Below are 24,183 nucleotides of genomic sequence, written 5' to 3'. Positions count from 1 at the left end.
CTATGGCCTAAATCCAATGCATGGATGCTTAAGCCAGTATGCTTAAGCCATTGATTAAGTATGCTTAAGCCATTGATTTCAGTGAGCTTAAGCATGCCTAACCCTGTGTTGGAATTAGGCCTATGTGCAGGGCTTGTGACACGCTCATTAATGTCATCTGTGCATTGCCCACATCATGCAGTCAAGATTAATGCTAATTAGCTTGTAAAGGAGCTGAGCTGTATTGAAACTTGTTAGCACTGATTTAGCAAACTCAGTTCTTGAACAGCTTAATTGCTAATAACACTGTTGAGGAAACTTCAGTGAAGATGAAATTGACAGGAACAAAAGTAAAGGTCATTTCACATTGGGAAGGAGCTATCCATTCTAAGTTTAAGTGGCTCCTACTCAGTACAAGAAAGTTGGCAGGTTTTGTATGCCACAGAAAATGAAAGGTTGCATTGAACAGAATAAAAGGAAGCAAATCCAAAAGAGTTATTAATGAATTATTGTTGTACATTTTTAAAAAGGAACAAAGATACCAACTAAAGAGGGCAAGAAAAAATGTTAAAAGTTCAAACCATCAAGCAATTGCTGCTGAACAATTTCCACCCACTTTGATTGTATTTCATGGAAGCTATACCAAAATGAATGGAATTGTGCAGCAGGTAGCACTTGGTGGATGTCACTCAAGGTGATCAGAACAAATCACAGATTTGGCAGGCAGCCTGAGTCTGTGGATCAACTTCAGTAGCATAAACAGTATGCAATTTCTATTTCTGTTGCTGTTTGTATGTGTCCTAGGTGTGTTCACAAGCCAAAATACAGGGTTGTGCACACTGTCTAGGTGAGCTGCAGGCAGGTGGGAAGAAAGAGGAATGTGGGAGCCAACACTGGTTACTGATGTCTCAGCTGAGCATTAAGTAGAAGCTGGCACCAATCCAAGTTCTTTGATGCTGGCGGCCCCTAAACTGGGCATACAGCTGGAAAGTGTGTAAGCATCCCAGCTAAGCGACAATTTCAAGCAGAGCCAAGGTGTTCCCCATTCTGAATGATGCTCAGTTATAAAGCTTGTGGTCCTCCCAGATGAATGTTGACCTTCCAAAAAGGCTGGGGGTATGGGCAGCTTGACTCCTGCCAACTTCTCCAATCCCATACTCAACTGGGAGACATGCATGGCTCTCAGCTGAGTGTCAGGCTTGTGCAAGGCAGGAGGAAAGGATGACTTTGCTCCCTAACAGCCTCCTATCTCCTTTCTTGGCACTTTTCGTATAGGCTTTGGGCAGATGACAGGGAGCCAAGAATCTTCTCAAAGCCTAACCCAAGGAACTTCAGCTGAGTATCAGATTTAGAGAGGCTTTGTGGGGAAAAGGCTGGCCCAAGATTCTGCCATGTGAATAGCCCACACTTCACAGCAGTATGCTTTGAATGGTATTTGGGAGGTATTCAAAGGGTGTGCATTGCACATTCTCCCTTACCTAATAGATCTCATATCAGGACAGGGAAAGGGCTGATTATGGGGTGTGTCTCTAACAAAATAACAAAGACATAGCTGTAGATATGCTGAATTCCTGTTGTCAGTGATCCCCTGAAGACTGTTGTCTTCCTTGGCTGCTTCTCCAAAAACCAGGTAATCCAGAACAGTGTCCTCAATTGTTGGTGTAATCCCAGTTGTTCTCTGATCCAGTATACACATATTACTTTTCTCTAGCCTCCTCTGTCTCCTCCAGGTCAGAAAATGGTTGTTGGGATGCTACTTCTCCCATAATCTTCATCTTGGCTTCTCCAGTGGTGCTTTACACACCCACACTTGCATGCTGCTGGAACCTCTTTCCACTGCCGTGGGACAATAACGTGGCCTGGATCACTGTTGGATGGACTCATCTGCTTGCCTAGGTGGATCAGGGGGCTGCTTGGGTATGATGACCTCTTTGTCCAGGAAGGTGGTTCCTTCCATCTTGAGAATTCCAGCAGGTGCCAGAGGCCCCCAAAGAGCCTGCATGTGCACTGACTGCTTGAACTCCTGGTATTGCTTGCAGCACCCATTTCAAATATTATTTTGCCCACCTACCCCCTCTTTCCAAATCTCACTTATTTTCATTGTCTACCCGCCCTCACCACTGATGCCCTTATCCTTTTGCTCCTGGAATTGCTGCTCTCTGATTCAAATAGTCATGACCCATGATCTTTTCCTTTCTTGGTCCTTCAAGGTTCCTCAAGCTACTTACCCTCACTGAAACCTAATACGCATTACCCTATACCAGCCTCCCCCCTTGGACTTCAACTCCCATCATTACTCACCAATTACTATGCTGGCTGGGGAAGATGGGAGTTGCAGCCCAACACATCTGGAGGTCACCAGATTGGGGAAAGCTACTCTATACCTTAGTGTAACCAAGCCAAAGTATGAGTAAATTGAAATTTATTATTTATTTATTAAATTTCTTAATCGGCCATCTGTCCGGTCATCCGGCCACTCTGGGCGATGTACAGCACTACAGTCTAAAACAGTAAAATTAAACATTAAAACATCATTTTCTAAAAATACCCTAACCCACTCCAAATGCCTGCTGCCTGAAATAATCTCACATTGCCCTGCCTACTCATGCCTCTTTTTGCCCCCTTCCTCTGTTGTTTCCCAGTTGTAGAACCTTTTTCTGTCTAAAGACATATAGGATTGCACCCTTCAATTGTAAGCCCCTCTGGATAGGGACATTTTATACCTATTCTTTGTAAAGCACCATACACATAACTGGTGCTATATTAAGAAGAAGAAGAAGAAGAAGAAGAAGAAGAAGAAGAAGAACCTTTCACTTGAGTTGGATCCTTTTTCCTATCATTTGGGCCTGGCAATACCTTTCTTTGCTTCAGACATTAACTCTAGTCCCTCATCAGACAGGCAATTGTATCACTTTTCAGTATGTTCCTGGATCTGCTCCTACTTCTTTTTTTTGGGAAGTACTTGACCTGTAAAGGTTTCAGGAGATTTTACCTGTTTCTCAAGTTTGCTGGGGTTAGGGTCCCAAGTGTAAGATGACTGGGGTGAGGGAGAAGCAGAACTCACCTGATCTCGGGAGCCAAAGGGCCCAGTAACAGTGATGTAGTGGAAGCCCACTCTACCTTGTCCGGGTAGCAACAGGGCTTACCTGGACTCAGGGTTCTTGTGTGATAGTGATCTTCTAAAGGTGCAGATGTAGTTATCTATTGCCCACAGTACCCACTCAATCAACCGATGCAGCAAATTCACACATGTCACCTTCACACATTTCTGTGAAGTTGTTTTTAACAGAACTTACATCCAAGTAACGGATTTAGGTTCAGGTTTGCTGTGCTAGACACTCATACTCTAGTGAACTCTGGAGTGTGGCTGCCAATTGGCATGACCAGCAAATTTTCAAGATAGAGAGCTCCTTGACTGCCCATCTTCGAGAGTTGGACGCTTGCATCATGGGAGGGGGCTGGAGTCCCATGAGGGGCGGCCATTTCAAGCCCCCCAGTGGAGGCTGGTGGCTCTGACGTCAGTGGAATGGTGAATTGGCTCGTGGTTTCAGGTAGACCTCTAAAGGAGCTATCAAAGGTGCCGAACCGTTCGCGGGGGTTCAGCACCTTGGATAACTCCCGCAAAGGTCTGGCTGCCTCGGTTCAGCACCTCGGGCGGCTATTTTAGCGCTCTGACTCGTTCGATTCAGCACCATGGACAGCCCCTTGGAGTTCTGACTGAAACCCAGAGCGGAGCCGCCAGCCGAAGCCACCTCTCCTCCCTCCCCGCCCCCACAGGATTCCCACCCTCCAACGCCCAGATAGGAGCGCCTGTCACGGACATCTGCCGCCCTACCTGGCAGCTCTAGCTTGGCTTTTGCTCTACGGAGGCTGCATTTCTCTCCCTGTGGCCCCTTCCTAGTCCCCACCCGGTCCTGTGCCCTCCACGTTTCCAAGCAATCTCACAGCTCTCCCCGCGCCTGCCTACGCCTGCGACCGGCGAGGAGGAGCGGCCTCCGGCGTTCATTTTACATCCCCTCGGCCGAACACGCGCTCTTCACAGGCCTTGGGCTGGCGTCTTAGCCGGCGCGGGTCGCCCGAGGCCGTGTTAGCGGGCCGGGAGTGGGAGGGGCGCGCCACGAGGCCGCTTCCCTGCCCGCAGCCGCCCAGACTCCCCCAGCGCCTCAGGGGAGCCGCCGAGCCGAGCGCCGCTCGCCTCCGGGGCCCCGGCCCCCGGCCCGCGGGCTCGCGCTGCAGCAGCCCCGCGCCGCTGACCGCCTGTTCTGGCCGCCCCTGCGGGTTACAGATGCTGGGCAGGCAGCGCGAAGCACGCGTGTTCCAAGAGCCCGGCGGCGGCGGCGGCTGCTCCTTCCCCATCCCCATTCATTCGCCCCGGGCTGGCCGGGTTTGTAAGCGGAGCCAGCCTTCCCCGAGGGAAACGCTGCTTCCGTCCACCAGGGCGACCAGCCGCTTTCCGACGGGTGGCCGAGAGGCGCCTGCTAGGTCCGAATTGTGAAACGGCCTTTCCCGCCCGCCTTTGTGGCGCGCGCGCGCGTGGTAGCGGCGCTGCTACGGGGGGGGGGGGGGAGAAAAGGGCGGTTTGTCTGGCCGATTGCTGGTTTCCAGCCCTCCGAAAGCGAGCGTAGGAAGCCAGCGGGCGGGCGGGGACGCTTGTCAAGGTCCGTGCGCGCCGAATGACTAAACGTTGTCGAGGCGCTATCGGAGGCTTTCGGCGTCTCCGCCACAAGTGCAGTTCACAGCTGTCTCTCTCCCTCACGCGCCGCCACCGCCGCCCCTCCACGTCCCGCGGCGTGTAACGCTCCCCCGCCCCGCGTCTCCCCCCACCCCGCCGCCGCCGCCGCCGCCGCCGCCGCCGCCGCTTCCTCTCTCCTGCGGCGAATTAAACATTTCGTGGCTTAATGAAGAAGCCCGGTGTTTCTGCCTAATTCCCCCCCCCCTTCCCCGTGCCATCCCCGGCAAGGCGCGAGCACTCAGCCCCGCTTCCCGCATCCGTTCAATGAAGCAGCACAGATCCACGGCGGCTCCAAGTGGGTTTTTGCAGGACGAGAAGCCGGAGGAGGAGGAGGAGGAGGAGGAGGAGGAAGTGGCGGCGGCGGCGGCAGAGGGAAGGAGCTGGCGGCAGCGGCGGCAGCGGCAGGCATATTTGCAAGGGAGCCTTTCAGGTCTCGCTCGGCTACTAGGGATTTAAATGTCACTCAAAGCATCCCCTGATCAGCTCGCTGTTGCTCGCCGCTTTCTTCGGAGGCATTGAGTCGAGCCCCGAACGTTGCATTTCCGCAGCTTACTACCCGGGAAGGTAAGGAGGCTGTGAGTGCAAAATGCACCGCGGCGGCGGCGGCGGCGGCGGCGTGGCCACTGACAGCCCAGACTCCTCGCCAGGGTAACTGCCCCTCGTTGCCCTCCCCCACCCGCTCAGGCTTTCGTGTTACGGTGGTGCATTTAGGCATGATCGCCCTCCCGCCTTGCCCACCCTGATCTCGTTAGACGGAACAATTTAAAAACACACACAGAGAGAGAGAGAGAAGGAGGAGGAGGAGGAGAAGGAGAAGAAGACGACGTGGCCTTTGGAATCAGCCCCTTTGCATGATGTAAAGGCTGTATAGATCTGACTCCCCCTCCTCCCCCGGTGTTAAGAATCCTGAGGATTGTAGAAGCGATAACGTCATTCAGCGCCCCCCCCCCCAGCCCTTCATTTTTGCGCCCCTAAGACCACCTCTTTTTTCTTTCCTTCTTTCTTTCCGGAAAAGCAGCCACCTGGCCCCCTCCAAGAAACTCGTCATCATCTAACATTCCCCCTTCCCCCAAATGCTATAGGCTGAGCCCTTTCAGCCACCCATTGCAAACTCGGGCCCCCTCCCCCTCGTGCTTTCACCCACCATTTGCTATTCCCAAGGAGCATAAAGTCTACCTGCCCCCCTCCCCCATATGCACGCTTTGCATCCCCATTTTAACCTCTTTTCCCCTCGGTTCCTAATCCGATTTTGCGCATTTCTCCCTTTAAACTAGGTTGCAAAACTGCTGTAGCCTGCAACTCTTGAAACTTCCTATGTTGCTGTAGTCCATGTGATGTTACTCAAAAGGACAACAAAAATACGACTAATCCTCTTGAGGATTACTTTTTGAAATAATAATAATAATAATAATAATAATAATGCATTTCCTTCTTCCCCTTTAATTTTTTCCCATTTTTTTCTTTCCTTCTTCGTCTTTTTTTTTTTTTTTTTGGCAAGGAAATTTGCTCCATCTCCAGCAGCAACCACTGCTCCTTTTGATGTTGTGGTACGCCGTGCGCATGCGCTCCACATTAGAATTACTGCACTGGGTAGAATAAGTTGGATCTCTTCTTCTCTTCCACTGAAACCCTAAATCATATCAGAAGCTAAAGGGATGCTGAGAGTCCGGAAAAAAGGTTGCTTCGGGATTTGGTCGTTGCCCTTAATAATAACAGTGGTGTGTGCACAGAGGTAAGTGATCAAAGCATCTCTTCTCTGCCCTCACCCCCTTTCACTTTGAATTGTACTGTATGCTTCTGTTAAACTGGGAGGTTCAGAATTCATCTTGAGAGAGTCAGAAAATCGCTTTATATTTATGTGGGTTTTTTTTGTTTTTTGTCTAACCCCTCTCTTTAGTGCTAACGATCCCAGCAATATGTCACTGGTAAAAGAGACCGTGGATAGACTACTGAAAGGCTACGACATTCGACTGAGGCCAGATTTTGGAGGTAATTCGATTGCTTTTGTGGGAAGATCCTGCTCCACATTCAGGCTCCACTTCTCCCGGGTGATACGTGTGTCTGTTTTAAACGTCTGGTGCGCTGTTTCGGTTCTGCATGTGTAGGGCCATTTTCCGAAGCTTGACCCAAAGTTGAGCCGATGGTTCCCCAATTTCCCTTTGCGGAGAACGGCCGTGATGTGTGGACATGTCCTCGCTCTCGTCGTAAGAATGAGCGCGCGCGTGTATCATTTATGAACCCGCGCTTAAAGCCTGGCTGAATTGGCTTGACTGAGATGTAAATCCCTTAAGTTTGCCCAGCGCCCGTTTCACCGACCCTTGTGTGTGCCTGTGGTCGCAGAGAATATTTCTGAGTACAAGATGTACTGCTAGCCGAGACGAAAATGCCGTTCAACCCCCTGCGAGCTTTGCCTGTGGAAATAGATTTCCGCGTCTTCGTGTGTGTGTGTGTGTGTGTGTGCGCGTGTGCGTGTGCGTGTTAACCCGCTGGAGCCTCAGAATGGAAGGCGTGAATACGGGCGGCGCTCTGTTATCCCTCCAGCGAGCATGCAGTGGCGAGAGCCCGGTAGAGTCGTCCTGAATCCCGAGTCGGTTCCCTCTAGCTTGGGTTTGCATGTTCCTTGGCTAGCCGGAGTGAGACCGAGCAGCAGGCAGGAAAGGAAGTGCCTCGCTTGAAACACCCTTGGCTTCGGCAAGCCGGCTGGGGTGGATCTCCGGCCGGCCAGTTAAAGACACTTCACCCTATTAACACGTGTGTGTGTGTGTGTGTGTGTGTGTGTTGGTTCGTGTCCGTTATATGAAGCGGTCCTAGTGCTGGCAGGGGACCTGGAAGGGGATGCAGGACACGCTTGGGGCTGAAATGAGATCCGATTCTTAGACGCCCTCACGCCCCACCTCCTCTTTCGACCGAGTAGCCCTTGCCCGAATGAGTTAAATTGTGAGAGATCACAGTGCAGACCATCTTGTGTTGCAGGTCCCCCTGTGGCTGTCGGCATGAACATAGATATTGCCAGTATAGACATGGTGTCAGAAGTCAATATGGTGAGTATTTTATTTCCTTCCCACTCACTCACCCACCTGCTTTCCATATGGTTTACTGGGGTTTGTGGAATACATAGCACCGGTGTGTGTGTGCTCACGTGTGTGAGAGAGAGTGTGAGTGTGACTGCCCGTCCTGATTATTTTGCCTCATTTGTTGTTTGCCACCAAAATGCACCAGTGTTCTCCAGCTAATTAGGCCCATCTCCCCACCGCACCCACCCCCAAACTGGTGCTTCTGTTTTCTCAAAATAGATCTAAGAACTGGATAGAATAATTTCTCAAGGCATTGGGTTAGGGCAATCTGAAACTTCTGAATAATAAAAATACTAGGACTAAGACATTTTCAGAAACAAAAACACATTTTTGGTGAGTACATTGGGGGGGGGGGAAATAAGCTTGAATGAGTTTGGGAGGCCTCTGCAGCCACTGAAATAAAATCCTGTCTTTCCGTTTAATATCTGCAAGTTAATACTTAAAGGCTTTTAAACATTATGACTTGCAGTGTGTTAACAGCTAGTCTGATTTATTGACAGTCTTACTATTTAGCGGATACCATTTCAAACATACAGTTAAGTACTATTGAGAGACTTGAGGGAACAATTCTGGCCTTCTTTTGCTTCATGCAGGAGCGCCCCCTGCTGACGTTGGTTTGCATTGCATCTCGGAGACCATACTTTTACATTTGGGCCAATTTACTAGATTGTTTTCGTTACCTTTGGAGTGAGTGGGGATTGAGATGAACGTTGTACGTTGAAACAAAGTTTTAGTTTTCTGACCTAGGCTGTTTAAATGTATTTTTAGAAATTGCATTGATGTTTCCCATAGGTATCTTTCCAGTTCTGAAGTGTATAGGCATACTGTTAAATACAAATCTAGACGGAGGAGAAGTGGGCGTGTACACATTCTGGAAATTTAACTCAGATTGCACTCAGTATGATGATACTTCGACTGACATGTTTTGCCATTTCCGGTTTTTCAAATAGTTGGAGAAGCCATCTGAAAACATTACAAAGTTTGTATTTGTTAGGAAGAGCAGCATCTTGCAGGATGATATAGCTGAGGCAAGGTTTTTTTTGGGGGGGGGGGTTAAGAAGCTTTTCACATAGCAACTGAGTGAACTTCAAGATGTGTCAGACTCATTAATCTGGAGTTGCTAAAAAAAAAGTTGTTGAAAGATCTTAGGTAGCCTGTTTGTATATCCCTTACTCAGGTCACTAATGAAATGAAGGAAGTAACAAAAAGCATGGATAGTAACAAATAGTTTCTTTAGAAGCTTGTAATTAGTAATAAAACTTTTAATTTGCAAGCAATTTTTAACCTTAGCTTCAGCTGTACTTTTTAAGGGATCATAGACTGATAGTAGCATAGACATTGTAAAATATGAAAATCTGTGCATCATCACTGGCGTCACATGTAAAGCAAATTATAGTTATATGAAATTATGTGTGTTCAGTTTCATGACTGAATAAAAGCAAGAGTTTTAATATAAATGTTCCATTTATGTTACAAATTTTCCTCAGCATACTTACATTTGTGATGGTTGCTTAGAATATTTGGCTCTGTGGCTGATTGATATGGCATGAATTAACAGTCTTAGTAATTGCTGCACAGTTTTGTCAAGAGTGGAAGAAGTTATGTAATATTTCTTTTCTGTACAGAACTTATTAGAATGTTTTCCTGATATGGGTAGGATGTTCTATAGTATGAAACAGTAATACATTTATAAATTGTGTTATAAATTGTGTGAATGTTTGTTTTTTGTTTCATGTTCAACGTGTTAGTCGTATGTCTAAAACTGTTCTAGATTGCTAAGTTCCTACTGGCTTCAGTTTTCTCCCCTAAAGTCATCCTAAGTTCTAATATGTCCAGTGAGAAAGAGACACAAAAACATCTTTGCTGTTCACACTGAGTTTTGAATTTAGATCTCAATCGCATGAGCATATTCTAGCATGTTCCTAGAGGTTTGTCTGAATAGGCCAGAAAATACAGTTCTGTTTTTGAAACCAGCTTACTACTGAGTAAAATTAACCTAGCTAACACATCTCATGTCTTACTGTCTTCGGAAAATATCAGCATTTATTTTTGAGGGTGAGCTTCATATCGTACTAACTGGAACACTGTTCTGCAAGATTGGTGTTATATGAAAACCATCTTTGAGTCTGATATGAATGCTGCCACCACTCCCTTCTCTCCACCTCTCCCTCAGCCCACCCTGGATGTGCTTTATTAAGAAGAAACACAGCCTGCTAAATGGCCTCCAGGACTGGAAAGGTGAAACTTTAATAGCAGAAGTATCTGTGTCCAGAAAATAGTGATCACTGTGTGAAACCCCACCAATATTCCTAGTCATACCTGGATGATCTTCTTTGGTGTTTAACTTTGGATAAAATTGGGCCTTGTTAAGGCTTCTTTTAATCAGGTGCTTATCAAATAACAAAAGTGGTCAGAAAATATCTTATTTCATGAGAAATATGGGCTTGGGTCTGTGCTGTGGGCAGAGGAGTTTCTTCAGTCACCTGAAATGTTATTTGAAAGGCACTTGCCTGATTTTTCAAGAATAAAATCGGGTTGATTCACGGAGAATTTCCAGACTGGTTGTCTGAAATTTGGGCTGAATCTACACATAGCAGTTATACCATTACCATACCGCAGTGATAACTATTGGTGCCCATTGGTGTCATGTTCACCCATAGTTATCACCGCAGTATGATAACTGTTAAACTGCTTTGTGTAAATTCAGCCCTGGTCATAGAAAGTTTGATGATTACTCTATGGGTTTTACTTACCATTCTGTCACTTATTTCATTTTGTTTATACATATGACATAATAGTGCTGACCTTGATCTCTTACCCATGATTACAGGACTTTCAGGAGCAAGCTGTGGGATCATACATATCCTCTCCACAAGCACGTCTTCTCTGATGTTGAAATTTTCCCACTGGCCTGCCCTGGTTTAGAAACACATCTGCACCAATATGAACCATGGTTAACACGGATTGTGGTTTGCTCATACTCAGGGTTTAAAGCTAGTTTAAAATCTTAGTTGAGGTCAAACCTTGATTAATATTAACCATGGTTGCCATTGATCCCCAGGCAATCCTTAACAATGATTTAAGTTTGGCACGGAAGACTTGTGCATAAGAAGGGAGGGGCTGGAGGAGAGAAGCATGCAGTCCTTGATGCATTGCCATCGTCAAGGCTGCAATCCAGTGCACAGTTACTTGGGACTAAGCCACATTAAAGTAATGGGACATGCTTCTGAGTTGACATGCATAGGAGTGCATTGCATATGACTGTGAATGGTGTTCCTAACACTGGGCCTGTCCAATCAGAAGCTTGAGTAATTGTCTTCAGAGGCATTTTGCTTGTTGTAGAGTTTGACGTATATTTCACTTGGAACCAGTAGTCTTCTTTTTCTCTGAAGTCCATAGTAAAATCTTGATAAGCTTCACAAGGAAGTACAAATTTACTGTCTATATGTTAGTAGACAGCTGAGCCTGGCCTGGATGGAAAAATAGGACTTCTACAGAGTAATGATATGTATGTTTATTCAGATGTGAGTCCCAATGTATCAAGTAGGTCTTACTCCCTAGTAAGTGCACACTCTTACCTGGGAGTATACCTTGTTTAACATAGTGGAACTAACTTCTGAGTAAACAGTAACAGGATTGAGCTGATGACTAACAATATACGATTGTCTCCAGTAACATCAGCATTAACTGAGTGAAATGTTTACCCATTTCCTTTCTCTTAGGCAGAAGGGTTTGCTTTGAAGTTCATATCTGTGCTTGACCCATGTTTTGTTCACATAACATAGTAATCATATAACATCTGATTAAATTATAATGAACAATGTTGGTCGTTAATTTGTTATTGCTTATATAGGCTGATGCATAGCTAGTATGAGAAATTGTGAGGATTAGGATGTTTTCTCCATACAGACACCTTTCCCAGTTATGTTGATAAAGAATGTACACGTGTCTGAGAAATTCTTCATGCACAAGTGAAAAGGCTGGAGATCCATTTGAAATAGCATGCCAGTAATCAGAGTATGACTGACGTTTGGGAGCAGACACGTTTCCTAAATAGGATTGTTTTAAGAATTGGCATATCAAACAATTGTAGTGATATTTTAACAACTGTAATGTTAAATGCCAGCAAGAAGTACTTAATTACTAGGGTGTTTCTAGTTTATTTTTCTTGAGCAATAAATGTGTATTTGTTGCTCTATTTTTGCTGGCAATCCAGATGTTTTCCTTCAAGGAAGTGATACTCCTAGGGATATATCACATTTTCCCAGCACTCAGAAATTCAGTATTTTGTTGTTGGGGAAATGTAATTTCCCCACAGATATGGCAGTTTCTCTGATATGTGTAGTTTGGATTGAGGGTGTGTAATATATGCAGCATATTAAATGGGTAGTGTGCCCGATTGGTATTAACTTACACATCTTCTGTGATAAACTGGCATGTCTGCACCGCCACCCTGCAAGGTAGGACAGAATACAAATCACCCTTTTGTCTATATTTCTCAGAAGGTAGCACTACCAGCACCCAGCACTGGGTCTTTTCAATATCCTGCCTGGAGGAGAAGAGGGGCCTATGGATTTTACGTATGGAGGAGGACAGTCCCCCTTTTAAGAGCTTCCTTTAAACTGCTTAATAACCTGGTTAATGTGTTTGCCAAGTAGGTCACTACTTAAGTAAGGCCCACTCCAGGCTAGAAAAGACTGTCAAACCAGCTCCAGTTTCCGATCAGAGAGAAGTTGAGAAATCGTTGCTTTTAAAAATAAAATGAAACATCTAGCTAGCTCACTAAACCTTACCTATCAAGATCCTAAGATTAATTCCCCCGAAGGAGTTTTTATGTGTAGGGATGAGGCCCACACCTGAGACTTCCTGGTATACCAAGGCTGATGTTGACTCTGCTTTCCACATGAACACAAAGGAACTTTTCTTCACAAGCACAGACATTCCTGGACTGGTGGGCTAGGCAGCTCCCTGGGAGGGAAATTCAAACTGAGCCTGGGCAGGAGTTGGTCATGGATCCTCCCAGTGATTTCTACTGTACTTCTTTTACATAAGTGGAATTATGGGGGAGGGGGAGGGTAAGCTGGAGACTCAGCCTGGAATGTATAGCGATGTATTAGCAAGGTTGTAATAGGGGGCCTATTGCAACCTTGCTAGGCCTGGACTGTCCTTTGTTCAAGGATCTTTCCAGAAAGTGAGGACAGGGAAAGGTTTTGTTGGTCACATGCTCACAACATTCATGTGAAGTAGAGAATTACCATTTAATTGTATAAATGAAGAATAGAGGTAGAGTTCAGTCTTGTTCATCAGGCCACCTCAGTCTTTGCAGCCCAATTCAAAATTGATCTCGGAGGTGTGGTTGTTGTTCAGTTGTTAAGTTGTCTCCGACTCTTCGTGACCCCATGGACCATAGCACGCCAGGCCTTCCTGGCCTCCGCTCTCTCCCGGAGTGTGCTCAAGTTCATATTCATTGCATTGGTGATGCTATCTAGCCATCTTATCCTCTGCTGTCCCCTTCTCCTTTTGCCTTCAATCTTTCCCAGCATCAGGAAATGCCAGGGAGTTTTCTCTTCGCATTAGGTGGCCAAAATATTTGAGCTTCAGCTTCAGTATCTGTCCTTCTAATGAGCAGTCAGAGTTGATTTCCTTTAAGATTGACTGATTTGACCTCCTTGCAGTCCAGGGGACTCGTAAGAGTCTTCTCCAGCACCACAGTTCGAAAGCATCGATTCTTCGGCGCTCAGCCTTCCTTATAGTCCAGCTCTCACAGCCATACATTGCTACTGGGAAAACCATAGCTTTGATTATACAAACCTTTGTCAGCAAGGTGATGTGTCTGCTTCTTACTATGCTGCCTAGGTTTGCCATAGCTTTCCTCCCAAGGAGCAAGCGTCTTTTAATTTCATGGCTACAGTCACCGTCTGCGGTGATCTTGGAGCCCAAGAAAGTAAAATCTGTCACTGCTTCCATTTCTTCCCCTTCTATATGTCAGGAAGTGATGGGGCCAGATGCCATGATCTTAGTTTTGTTAATGCTGAGTTTCAAACCAGCTTTTGTACTCTCCACTCTCACCCTCAACAAGAGGCTCTTTAGATCCTCTTCGCTTTCTGCTATTAGGGTGGTATCATCTGCGTATCTGAGGTTGTTGATAATTCTCCTGGCAATCTTAATTCCGACCTGTGACTCATCCAACCCAGCATTTCTCATGATGTACTCTGCATATAAATTAAATAAGCAGGGCAACAATATACAGCCTTGTCATACTGCTTTCCCAATTTTGAACCAATCAGTTGTTCCATGTCTGGTTCTTACTGTTGCTTCTTGACCCTCATACAAGTTTCTCAGGAGACAGGTAAGGTGGTCTGGTACTCCCATCTCTTTAAGAATTTGCCACAGTTGTTGTGATCCACACAGTTAAAGGCTTTAGCGTAGTCAATGAAGCAGAAATAGACGTTTTTCTGGAATTCTCTTGCTTTCTCCATGATCCAGCGACTCTTGGTGATTTGATCTCTAGTTCCTCTGCCTCTTCGAAACCCCGCTTGTACTTCCGGTAGTTCTCGGTTCACATGCTGCTGAAGCCTAGCTTGTAGGATTTTGAGCATCACCTTGCTGGCATGTGAAATGAGTGCAATTGTACGGTAGTTTGAACACTCTTTGGCATTGCCCTTCATTGGAATTGGAATGTAAACTGACCTTTTCCAGTCTTGTGGCCACTGTTGAGTGTTCCAGTTGTTGACATATTGAGTGCAATTTCCAATATCTCCAATTTTCTTGAAAAGATCTCTAGTCTTTCCCATTCTATTGTTTTCCTTGATTTCTTTGCATTGTTCATTTAAGAAGGCCTTCTTGTCTCTCCTTGCTATTCTCTGCAACTCTGCATTCTGTTGGATATATCTTCCCCTTTCTCCCTTGCTTTTTGCTTCCCTTCTTTCCTCAGCTACTTGTAAAGCCTCATCAGACAGCCACTTGGCTTTCTTGCATTTCTTTTTCTTTGGGATGGATTGAGTTGCTGCCTCCTGAACAATGTTACGGACCTCCGTCCATAGTTCCTCAGGCACTCTTGTCTATCAGGTCTAATCCCTTAAATCTATTCCTCACCTCCACTGTATATTCATAAGAGATATGATTTAGGTCATACCTGAATGGTTTAGTGGTTTTCCCTAGGTTCTTCAATTTAAGCCGAAATTTTGCAACAAGAAGCTCATGATCTGAGCCACAGTCAGCTCCAGGTCTTGTTTTTACTGACTGTATAGAGCTGCTCCATCTTTGGCTGCAAAGGACATAATCAATCTGATTTCGATATTGACCATCTGGTGATGTCCATGTGTAGAGTCGCCTCTTGTGCTGTTGGAAAAGAGTGTTTGCTATGATCAGCGTGTTCTCTTGGCAAAACTCTATTAGCCTTTGTCCTGCTTCATTTTGTACAGCAAGGCCATGCTTGCCTGTTATCCTGGTGATTTCTTGACTTCCTACTTTAGCATTCCAATCCCCTATGATGAAAAGGACATCTTTTTTTGGTGTTAGTTCTACAAGGTGTTGTAGGTCTTCATAGAACCAATCGACCTCAGCTTCTTTGGCCTCAGTGGTTGGGGCATAGACTTGAATTACTATGATATTGAATGGTTTGCCTTGGATTCGTACTGAGATTATTCTATCATTTTTGAGATTGTACCCCAATACTGCTTTTCCCACCCTTTTGTTGACTATGAGTGCTACTCCATTTCTTCTAAGGGATTCTTGACCGCAGTAGTAGATATGATGGTCACCTGAATTAAATTTGCCCATGCTTGTCCATTTTAGTTCGCTGATTCCCAAGGTGTCGATGTTCAATCTTGCCATCTCATGTTTGACCATCTCCAGCTTACCTTGATTCATTGATCTGACATTCCAGGTTCCTAAACAATATTGTTCTTTACAGCATCGGACTTTCTTTTCACCACCAGACACATCCACAGCTGAGTGTCCTTTCGGCTTTGGCCCAGCTGCTTCACTCATTCTGGCGCTACTTGGAAATTCCCACTGCTCTTCCCCAGTAGTATATTGGACACCTTCCGACTTGAGGGGCTCATCTTCCGGCGTCATCTCTTTTAGCCTTGTGATACATTCCATGGGGTTTTCTTGGCAAGAATACTGGAGTGGGTTGCCATTTCCTTCTCCAGTGGACCACATTTTGTCAGAACTCTCCGCCATGACCTGTCCATCTTGGGTGGCCCTGCACGGCATAGCTTATGGCTTCACTGTGTTACGCAAGCCCCTTCACCACCACAAGGCAGTGATCCATGAAGGGGGGAGGTGTGGTACCATTAACTATAACTTGGCAGTTGCCCAGTGTTTGAATCTACTTCCTGTACATATCCACAGGCTCACAAGGGAAGTATTCTCACCAGTGCCATGCTTTCTAGCAATGACGGAATGTTTGAATAGGTACTGGGTAAGCTGAGATTTGAACCCAAGGGTCACATCCAAGTCTGTCACTCGATCTTGAACCACACTAGCTCTCTTAAAATTCAAAATATTACTGTTATTACTTGGTAACAGAATAAGGTGTTCTAGCTTAAGGGAAAAGATGTTCTGCCTAGAGGGCTATCTTGGAAATGTAAAATAAGATAAACTTAAAGTAACTTAATGGGAAACAAACAGAATGAACAGTATGGGAAACAAACAGAACGAACCTGAACTCTTAATACAAGAGGGAAATTATGACTTGATAGGTGTAACTGAGACTTGGTGGGATGACACCCATGACTGGAATACAGCAACTGAAGGATATAACTTGTTCAAAAAGAACAGGAGGAACAGAAAGGGAGGTGGAGTTGCACTACCTATGCACAGAAATACAGGAGGATGAGCTTGGTAGCCCCATTGAGAGCATCTGGGTTAAAAGAAATGGAGAAATGAATAAAAGGATCATGGTGGTTGGAGTCTACTACTGGCCACCCAATCAAGGAGAAGACAAGGATGAAACTTTTGAAAAGCAGATTGCCAAGGTTTCAAGGAAGCATGATGTAGTAGTAATGGGGGACTTCAATTTCCCCAATATTTGTTGGGAGACAAATTCTGCAAAACATGGCCCCTCCAAGAGATTCCTGACTTGTGTTGCTGATAATTTCCTCCTACAGAAAGTAGAGGAAGGAACTAGTGGGTTGGCTATCCTTGACTTGATCCTAACCAACAGAGATGACTTAGTGGATAAAGTAGCAGTTACAGGAACTCTGGGGGAAAGTGACCATTTTATACTTGAGTTCTTGGTTCTAAAGGAAGCAAAAGCTGAGTGTAGCCAAACACGTACCCTGGATTTTAGGAAAGCCAATTTTAATAAATTCAGAACAATGATAAGTAAGGTCCCATGGCAAGTGACTCTAATGAGAAAAGGAGTCCAAGATGGATGGGAATTTTAAAAAAAGGAAATTCTAAAGGCACAATTACAAACAATTCCAACAAGAAAAAAAAGGTGGAAGACAACAGAAGAAGCCAGTGTGGCTTCACAAATAGCTTTGAGATGACCTGAAAACAAAAAAGGACACATATAGGAAGTGGAAGGAAGGCCAAGAAAGGGTACAGGCAGGTAGTACACAATTGCAGGGATGGCATCAGGCAGGCTAAAACTGAGAACAAGCTGAGGTTAGCGAGGGATACTAAAAGCAACAAAAAAGCTTCCTTCATAAAATCATAGAATAGTAGGGTTGGAAGGGGCCTACAAGGCCATCGAGTCCAACCCCCTGCTCAATGCAGGAATCCAAGTCAGAGCATCCCTGACAGGTGGCTGTCCAGCCTTGTCTTGAATGTGTGGGAGAGCCCACTACCTCCCTAGGTAATTGGTTCCATTGTCATATTGCTCTAACAGTCAGGAAGTTTCTCCTGATGTTCAGCCGGAATCTGGCTTGCTGTAACTTGAGCCCATTATTCCGTGTTCTGCACTCTGGGATGATCAAGAAGAGATCCTGGCCTTCTTCTCTGTGACAACCTTTCAAGTACTTGAAGAGCACTATCATATCTGCCCTCAGTCTTCTCTTCTCAAGGCTAACCATGCCCAGTTCTTTCAGTCTCTCCTCAGAGGGCTTTGTTATGTGCATATGTTCAGATACGTGCATAGTAAAAGACAGGGGAAAGAAATGGGGGTTCAGCTATTAAATAAGGATGGCAAAATGATAACAGAAGACAAGGAAAAGGCAGAAGTGCTCAATTCCTACTTTGGCTCAGTCTTCTCCCAAAAGATGGTCTATGAACCCCCTGGCAAAGGTGAAGTACAGGCTGGAGGGACAGGATTGCAGCTTGAGATCAATAGGCATATGGCCAAGGAACACCTAATTACTTGGAATGAGTTCAAATCTCCAGGGCCAGATGAGCTGCATCCTAGAGTGATAAAGGAACTGGCAGAAGAACTCTCAGAACCACTGTTTATTATTTCTGAGAAATCCTGGAGGACAGGTGAAGTGCCAGATGATTGGAGGAGGGCTAATGTTGTTCCTATCTTCAAAAAGGGCAAAAAGGAGGAACCTGGGAACTACAGACCAGTCAGTCTGACATCATTCCCTGGGAAAATTCTAGAGCAGATTATAAAGCAATCCATCTTTAAGCACCTTGAAAACAATGCAGTGATTACTCGAAGCCAAATGGATTCGTCAAGAACAAATCCTGCCAGATGAATCTGATCTCATTTTTTGATAAGGTAACCTCCCTTGCGGACTGTGGGAATGCTGTGGACATAATATACCTTGACTTCAGCAAAGCTTTTGACAAAGTGCCCCATGATATCCTGATTAGCAAACTAGCTCAAAGTGGGCTAGATGAAACAACTATCAGGTAGATCCACAGTTGGCTATAGGATCGGACTCAAAGAATGCTTATAAATGGGATCTTCTCAAACTGGGGAGAAGTAACGAGTGGGGTACCACAGGGCTCAGTCCTGGGCCCAGTGCTCTTCAACATTTTTATTGATGACCTAGATGAGGAGGTGCAAGGAATGCTGATCAAATTTGTGGATCACACCAAATTGGGTGGGATAGCTAATACCCTGGAAGACAGAAACAGAATTCAAAGTGATCTTGATAGGCTGGAGCGCTGGACAGAAAATAACAGAATGACATTTAATAGGGAGAAATGCCAAGTTCTGCACCTAGGAAAAAGAAAACAAATGCACAAGATGGGTGATACTTGCCTTAAAAATACTACAAATGAGAAGGATCTTGGAATTGTTGTAGATCACAAGCTGAATATGAGCCAACAATGTGATGTGGCTGCAAAAAAGGCAAATGCTATTTGGGGCTTCATTAATGGGGGTATAGCTTCCAAATCACATGAAGTACTAGTTCCCCTCTACTCAGCACTGGTTAGGCCTCATCTTGAATACTGTGTCCAGTTCTGGGCGCCACACTTAAGAACGATGCAGACAAACTGGAAAGAGTTCAGAGGAGGGCAATAAAGATGATCAGGGGACTGGAAACCAAGCCCTATGAAGAGAGACTGAAAGAACTGGGCATGTTTAGCCTTGAGAAGACTGAGGGGAGATAGGATAGTGCTCTTCAAGTACTTGAAAGGTTATCCCAGAGAGGAAGGTCAGGATCTCTTCTTGATCATCCCAGAGTGCAGGACACGGAATAATGGGCTCAAGTTACAGAAAGCCAGATTCTAGCTGAACCTCAGGAAAAACCTCCTGAATGTTAGAAGAACATGACAATGGAACCAATTACCTGGGGAGGTGGTGGGCTCTCCCACACTGGAGGCATTCAAGGTGAAGCTGGACAGCCACTTGTCAGGGATGCTCTGACTTGGATTCCTGCACTGAGCAGGGGTTGGACTCTATAGTCTTATAGGCCCCTTCCAACCCTACTATTCTATGATTCTAATGCAAATTAACTTACTGTTAATTTGAATAAACAAGGTGAGTACCATACAGGTGTATATCATTTACCCATAGTGCAATTTACAGTTGTGGATAAGTGAAGAGATCTTTCTTTATGTGCTATTTCAGAAGCTATCAAAAAAATCTCAGTGATGAACCTGAATACTTGAATTTCTGACCCCACCCCCAAGCTGGATTCCCAAATGGGAATGATGGGATTTACAATTCCAGTGGCATGTCATAGTTGGTTGGTTAGTTGCTTTGGCAGTGGCCTCTGGGCACCAACATGGGTTGATGATGTCACTGGGTGGTAACTAAACCTCATTGCCAAGACCTCTGTTTGCATTACACTATTCAGGTCTTCATCACTGTCCTTTGATGGGAGCTGAAGGAGTAAAGAGGGCTTGAACGACACCGTGCAAGTTGAAGTCTTTGCAAAGGCCATGAAAGCTCCAGTGTAGACATAGGATAGTCCAAGTTGAGCTGCTGCTGCTGTGTGTGTGTGTGTGTGTGTGTGTGTGTGCTCTATATCTCTTTTCACAAGTGTTTAAGATACCCAATTATGGTGCAAGTACCACCATCCGATCTACCCTGCTGCTTGCTTTTCTCCTCTCACGCTTACCATGCAAGTGGGGAAGAAGCTGGCAGCAAGGAAGGCTGGAGAGCTCATCTTTTAAGTTTTTATCTTATTAATTTTTATTCATTTATTTGACTTACCCCACCCCTTTTACCAAGGAAGTGGAATTTTAGGATCATTCTCCTGGCAACCAACATGATTGAGGAGTCTGAGCATGCTTGGGAACCTCAACCATTACCAAGAATCCTTGGATCTTTAGTTTTAATTTTTACTGCTGAATAGATTGAGCCAGAAAGAATTAAAAACTACATATTCTGGTGTTCCTGGCAGCAACAGTGTTATTCCAAGCATGTTTGGATGCCTCCATTATATTACTGGAAACATAAAGATGGGATCTTTGCTATCCACAGCCTTCTTTGCTGCTGGTTTCTCTCCCCTACATACCACTTCACAGGGTGTATTTAAGAAAGGGGGAACTGGAGGAATTAGAGCTGGAGATGGTGAATGGCTGGGAAGGTGCTTCCCTGGGCTGTACCTTTCCGAGAACTTTCAGAGAAAAGGTGTGTTCTGAATGGAAGGGTAGTTCTCCCATCACTAGAGTGCACATAGTATAATGCTTTTTAGGCAATGAGCCTCAATGCTATTTCCAGAAAGCAATTGGAATGGAGTCTGTTGTGATAGTGTTCTGGTAGGACTATACAATTTTGTCTGTCTCTCCCACCCCTATCCTAATTTACAAAAGGGTGCCTGAGCAATTAATAAGATTACAAGCCTTTCTGTGGCGATTTAGAGACCAATAGATTTATTTTAAATGAGTTCAATTGTAACAACCTTCTTGCTGCTACAAATGTAATGTGGTTATTCTTCTGGAAACTTACTGTTGCAATGGAACTTCTGCACAGATGTTGACATTCTTATTCCCATTGTAATAGCACCATATTGTGGATAGACTAAAAAGAATGATTTCTGTAGTTTGTCATCTAATATATTTGCATTAGCATTTATCACCTAGTTAGAAAAATAATACAGAACATAAGCAGTATAACCATGAGGACTTTGGTAATCATTATTTTAGTATGGACACCGCACAGGCATTAATTACCACTACGAATTATCGCTCCTCTGTATTGTAACTGTATGAGTTGAGAGCTGGGCATGACTCTTAAGGCCAAAGAACTTTATGTGGTTCCTGTGGTATATGTATTTACATCGTTATGCTATATATAGCCATTACTCATGGGGAGGTTCATTGCAAAACTTAAATTGGGCCTGTTCAGTGCGGGAATCACAACATTCAATAAAACCAGACTAAATTAGGCCCTCGCTAGAAAGCTGGTTGCCTGCCACCTACAAATTTTTCATTCCCAGCTGCTCTCAAAGTTGCTGTGATATAGAATCATAGAATAATAGGGTTAGAAGGGGCTTGCAAGGGCATCGAGTCCAACCCCCAACATATCAGAGAATGTTGGAATGTTCAGAAATATTTGAACAGGTGAGAGGGAAAATGTCAGCAAGAGAAAAATGGCAAACAATCTGGCCTCTGTGATCCAGTTCATGCACAGTAGAAGCATAATTGGTAACATAAAAAAAAAAAGCCTTACCCTGCCTTATGTCATTGCATTTTTTAATTGGTTTTGCTTGTTCATATGTTTCGATGTTTGGAGAGAAGACAAGACTGCCGAATGATAGTTGACTTTCACAGTGAAGGGCTTTTAAGAGAGGCAGATATGGTCTAGAAGTTGGTTTTATTTTGGAGGAATGCACTTTGGCACATGAGAAGGAGCTTTTAAGAAACTATAGCCACATTCCCATTTCACCTCAACCAGGAAATGATGGTTACCAGTTTTGGAACAAGGCAGAATCTTAAACCACATTTTGAAATTAACTTGGGGCATGGTCTGAGGATGCAGGATGTAGTTACATTGCTAAAGTTAAACAGATCTGGACCTGGCCAGTACCTGGATGGGAAACCACCTGGGAACCCCAGGTAACCCACCTTACTTAAAATAATAAATAACTCCAGTATATATGGACATACCTTGTTTAAACAGCCCCAGTCTCTCCTTCCTATCTCTATTCACCTGCATTATGGCAAGGAGTCCTCCCAAGCTAAGCTGACCTACTGAATGGTATCTCGTTTAGCCCTGGGCTGTAACTTAGAACATGTAGTTTTCCTGCAGAAGATCCTAAGTTCAATTTTTATTTATTTATTTATTTATTTATTTATTAAATTTATTAATCGCCCATCTGACTGGTCACCCAGCCACTCTGGGCAATGTACAACCCCCATAAAACAATTTAAAACAATAAAATTTTACCATAATTTTTTTTTTAAAAAAAATACCCTAACCCACCCCAAATGCCTGCCTGAACAACCACGTTTTTAATGCACGACGGAAGCTCATTAAAGAGGGGGCATGACGGAGTTCCCTGGGGAGGGAGTTCCACACAGTGGGGGCCACCACAGAGAAGGCCCTCTCCCTAGTCCCCACCAGTCTAGCTGTCCTGGCTGATGGGACAGAGAGAAGGCCATCTGAGGCTGATCTTGTTAAGCGGCCTGTCTGGTGTTGCTGGAGGCGCTCCTTAAGATAGGCTGGGCCGGAACCATATAGGGTTTTAAAGGTCAAAACCAACACCTTGAATTTGGCCCGGAAAACAACTGGTAACCAGTGCAACTCCTTCAGCACTGGAGTGATGTGATCTCGCCGGCGGCTGCCTTTAATCAGGCAAGCCACCGCGTTCTGTACCAGCTGCAGCTTCCGAACCGTCTTCAAGGGTAACCCCACATAGAGTGCATTACAGTAGTCTAAACGAGAGGAGACCAGGGCATGTACTACCGATGGGAGCAGATGGTCGGGAAGGAAGGGGCGCAGCCGCCGTATCAGATGGAGTTGATACAGCGCTGTCCGGCTCACAGCTGACACCTGAGCCTCCATGGACAGCTGGGAGTCCAAAATGACCCCCAGGCTGCGGACCTGGTCTTTCAAGGGTAGCCGTACCCCATTCAACACCAGGTCAACATCCCCCAGCCTCCTCTTGTCTCCCACCAAAAGTACCTCAGTCTTGTCAGCGTTCAGCTTCAGCTTATTCCTCCCCATCCAGCCACTCACCGTCTCCAGACATTTGGACAGGGATTCTACGGCCAACCTTGGTGAAGATTTGAATGAGAGGTAGAGCTGCGTGTCATCCGCATATTGATGACACTGCACCCCAAACCTCCTGATGATAGCCCCCAGTGGCTTCACATAGATGTTAAATAGCATCGGGGAGAGGATGGAACCCTGTGGCACCCCACAAGTAAGTGGCCACGGGTCCGAAACCTCCTCTCCCAGTGCTACCCTCTGGTACCTGCCGGAGAGGAAGGACCGGAACCACCGCAATACAGTGTCTCCAATGCCCAACCCCTCCAGGCGGTCCAGGAGGATACCGTGGTCAACGGTATCAAAAGCCGCTGAGAGGTCGAGGAGAACAAGGAAGGAGCATTCACCCCTATCCAGAGCCCTCCTCATATCATCAACCAAGGCGACCAAGGCCGTTTCTGTCCCATGCCCAGGCCTGAAGCCCGACTGAAATGGGTCTAGATAATCAGTTTCTTCCAAGTGTGCCTTCAACTGCACCGCCACCACCCGCTCAATCACTTTGCCCAAAAATGGCAGATTTGAGACTGGGCGAAAGTTGTTCAGAACTTGAGGATCCAAGGAGGGCTTCTTTAAGAGCGGTCTTATCACTGCCTCCTTGAGGGCTGATGGCATCACTCCCTCCTCAAGGGAGGTGTTCACCACCGCCTTGATCCCCTCACCCAGTCTCTCTCTGCAGCTCATAATGAGCCAAGATGGGCAAGGATCAAGTAAGCAGGTGGTCGGCCTTACAGATGAAAGCACCTTGTCCACTTCATCAGGAGGAAGAAGCTGGAAGCGATCCCACAAAACCGGTTTGCCACAGGCCGCCTCTTGCTCACTAACTGTATCCACAGCGTGCAGAG

General features: G+C 45.5%; 1 protein-coding gene across 2 annotated transcripts in view; it reads left to right on the top strand.

Annotated features, from left to right (window-relative positions):
- The first annotated feature begins 5,031 nt into the window (after positions 1 to 5,031).
- GABRB2 (gamma-aminobutyric acid type A receptor subunit beta2) overlaps positions 5,032 to 24,183 on the top strand; it is a 196,586-nt gene continuing 177,434 nt past the window's right edge. The window contains exons 1-4 of one of the 2 annotated variants that reach the window (XM_084832388.1): positions 5,032 to 5,275; positions 6,210 to 6,443; positions 6,609 to 6,700; positions 7,685 to 7,752. In XM_084832388.1, the coding sequence (XP_084688514.1) occupies positions 6,367 to 6,443; positions 6,609 to 6,700; positions 7,685 to 7,752 (237 nt within the window). In that variant the 5' untranslated portion in view covers positions 5,032 to 5,275; positions 6,210 to 6,366. The remainder of the gene's footprint in view (positions 5,276 to 6,209; positions 6,444 to 6,608; positions 6,701 to 7,684; positions 7,753 to 24,183) is intronic. The other variant, XM_084832389.1, reaches the window with a different exon arrangement.

The sequence above is a fragment of the Heloderma suspectum genome, chromosome 2, assembly GCF_057233095.1.
Source record: "Heloderma suspectum isolate Gila_16-S chromosome 2, 16-S_ref, whole genome shotgun sequence".
NCBI classification, from domain to species: Eukaryota; Metazoa; Chordata; class Lepidosauria; order Squamata; family Helodermatidae; genus Heloderma; species Heloderma suspectum.
This window is presented reverse-complemented; position numbering and strand designations above follow the sequence as displayed.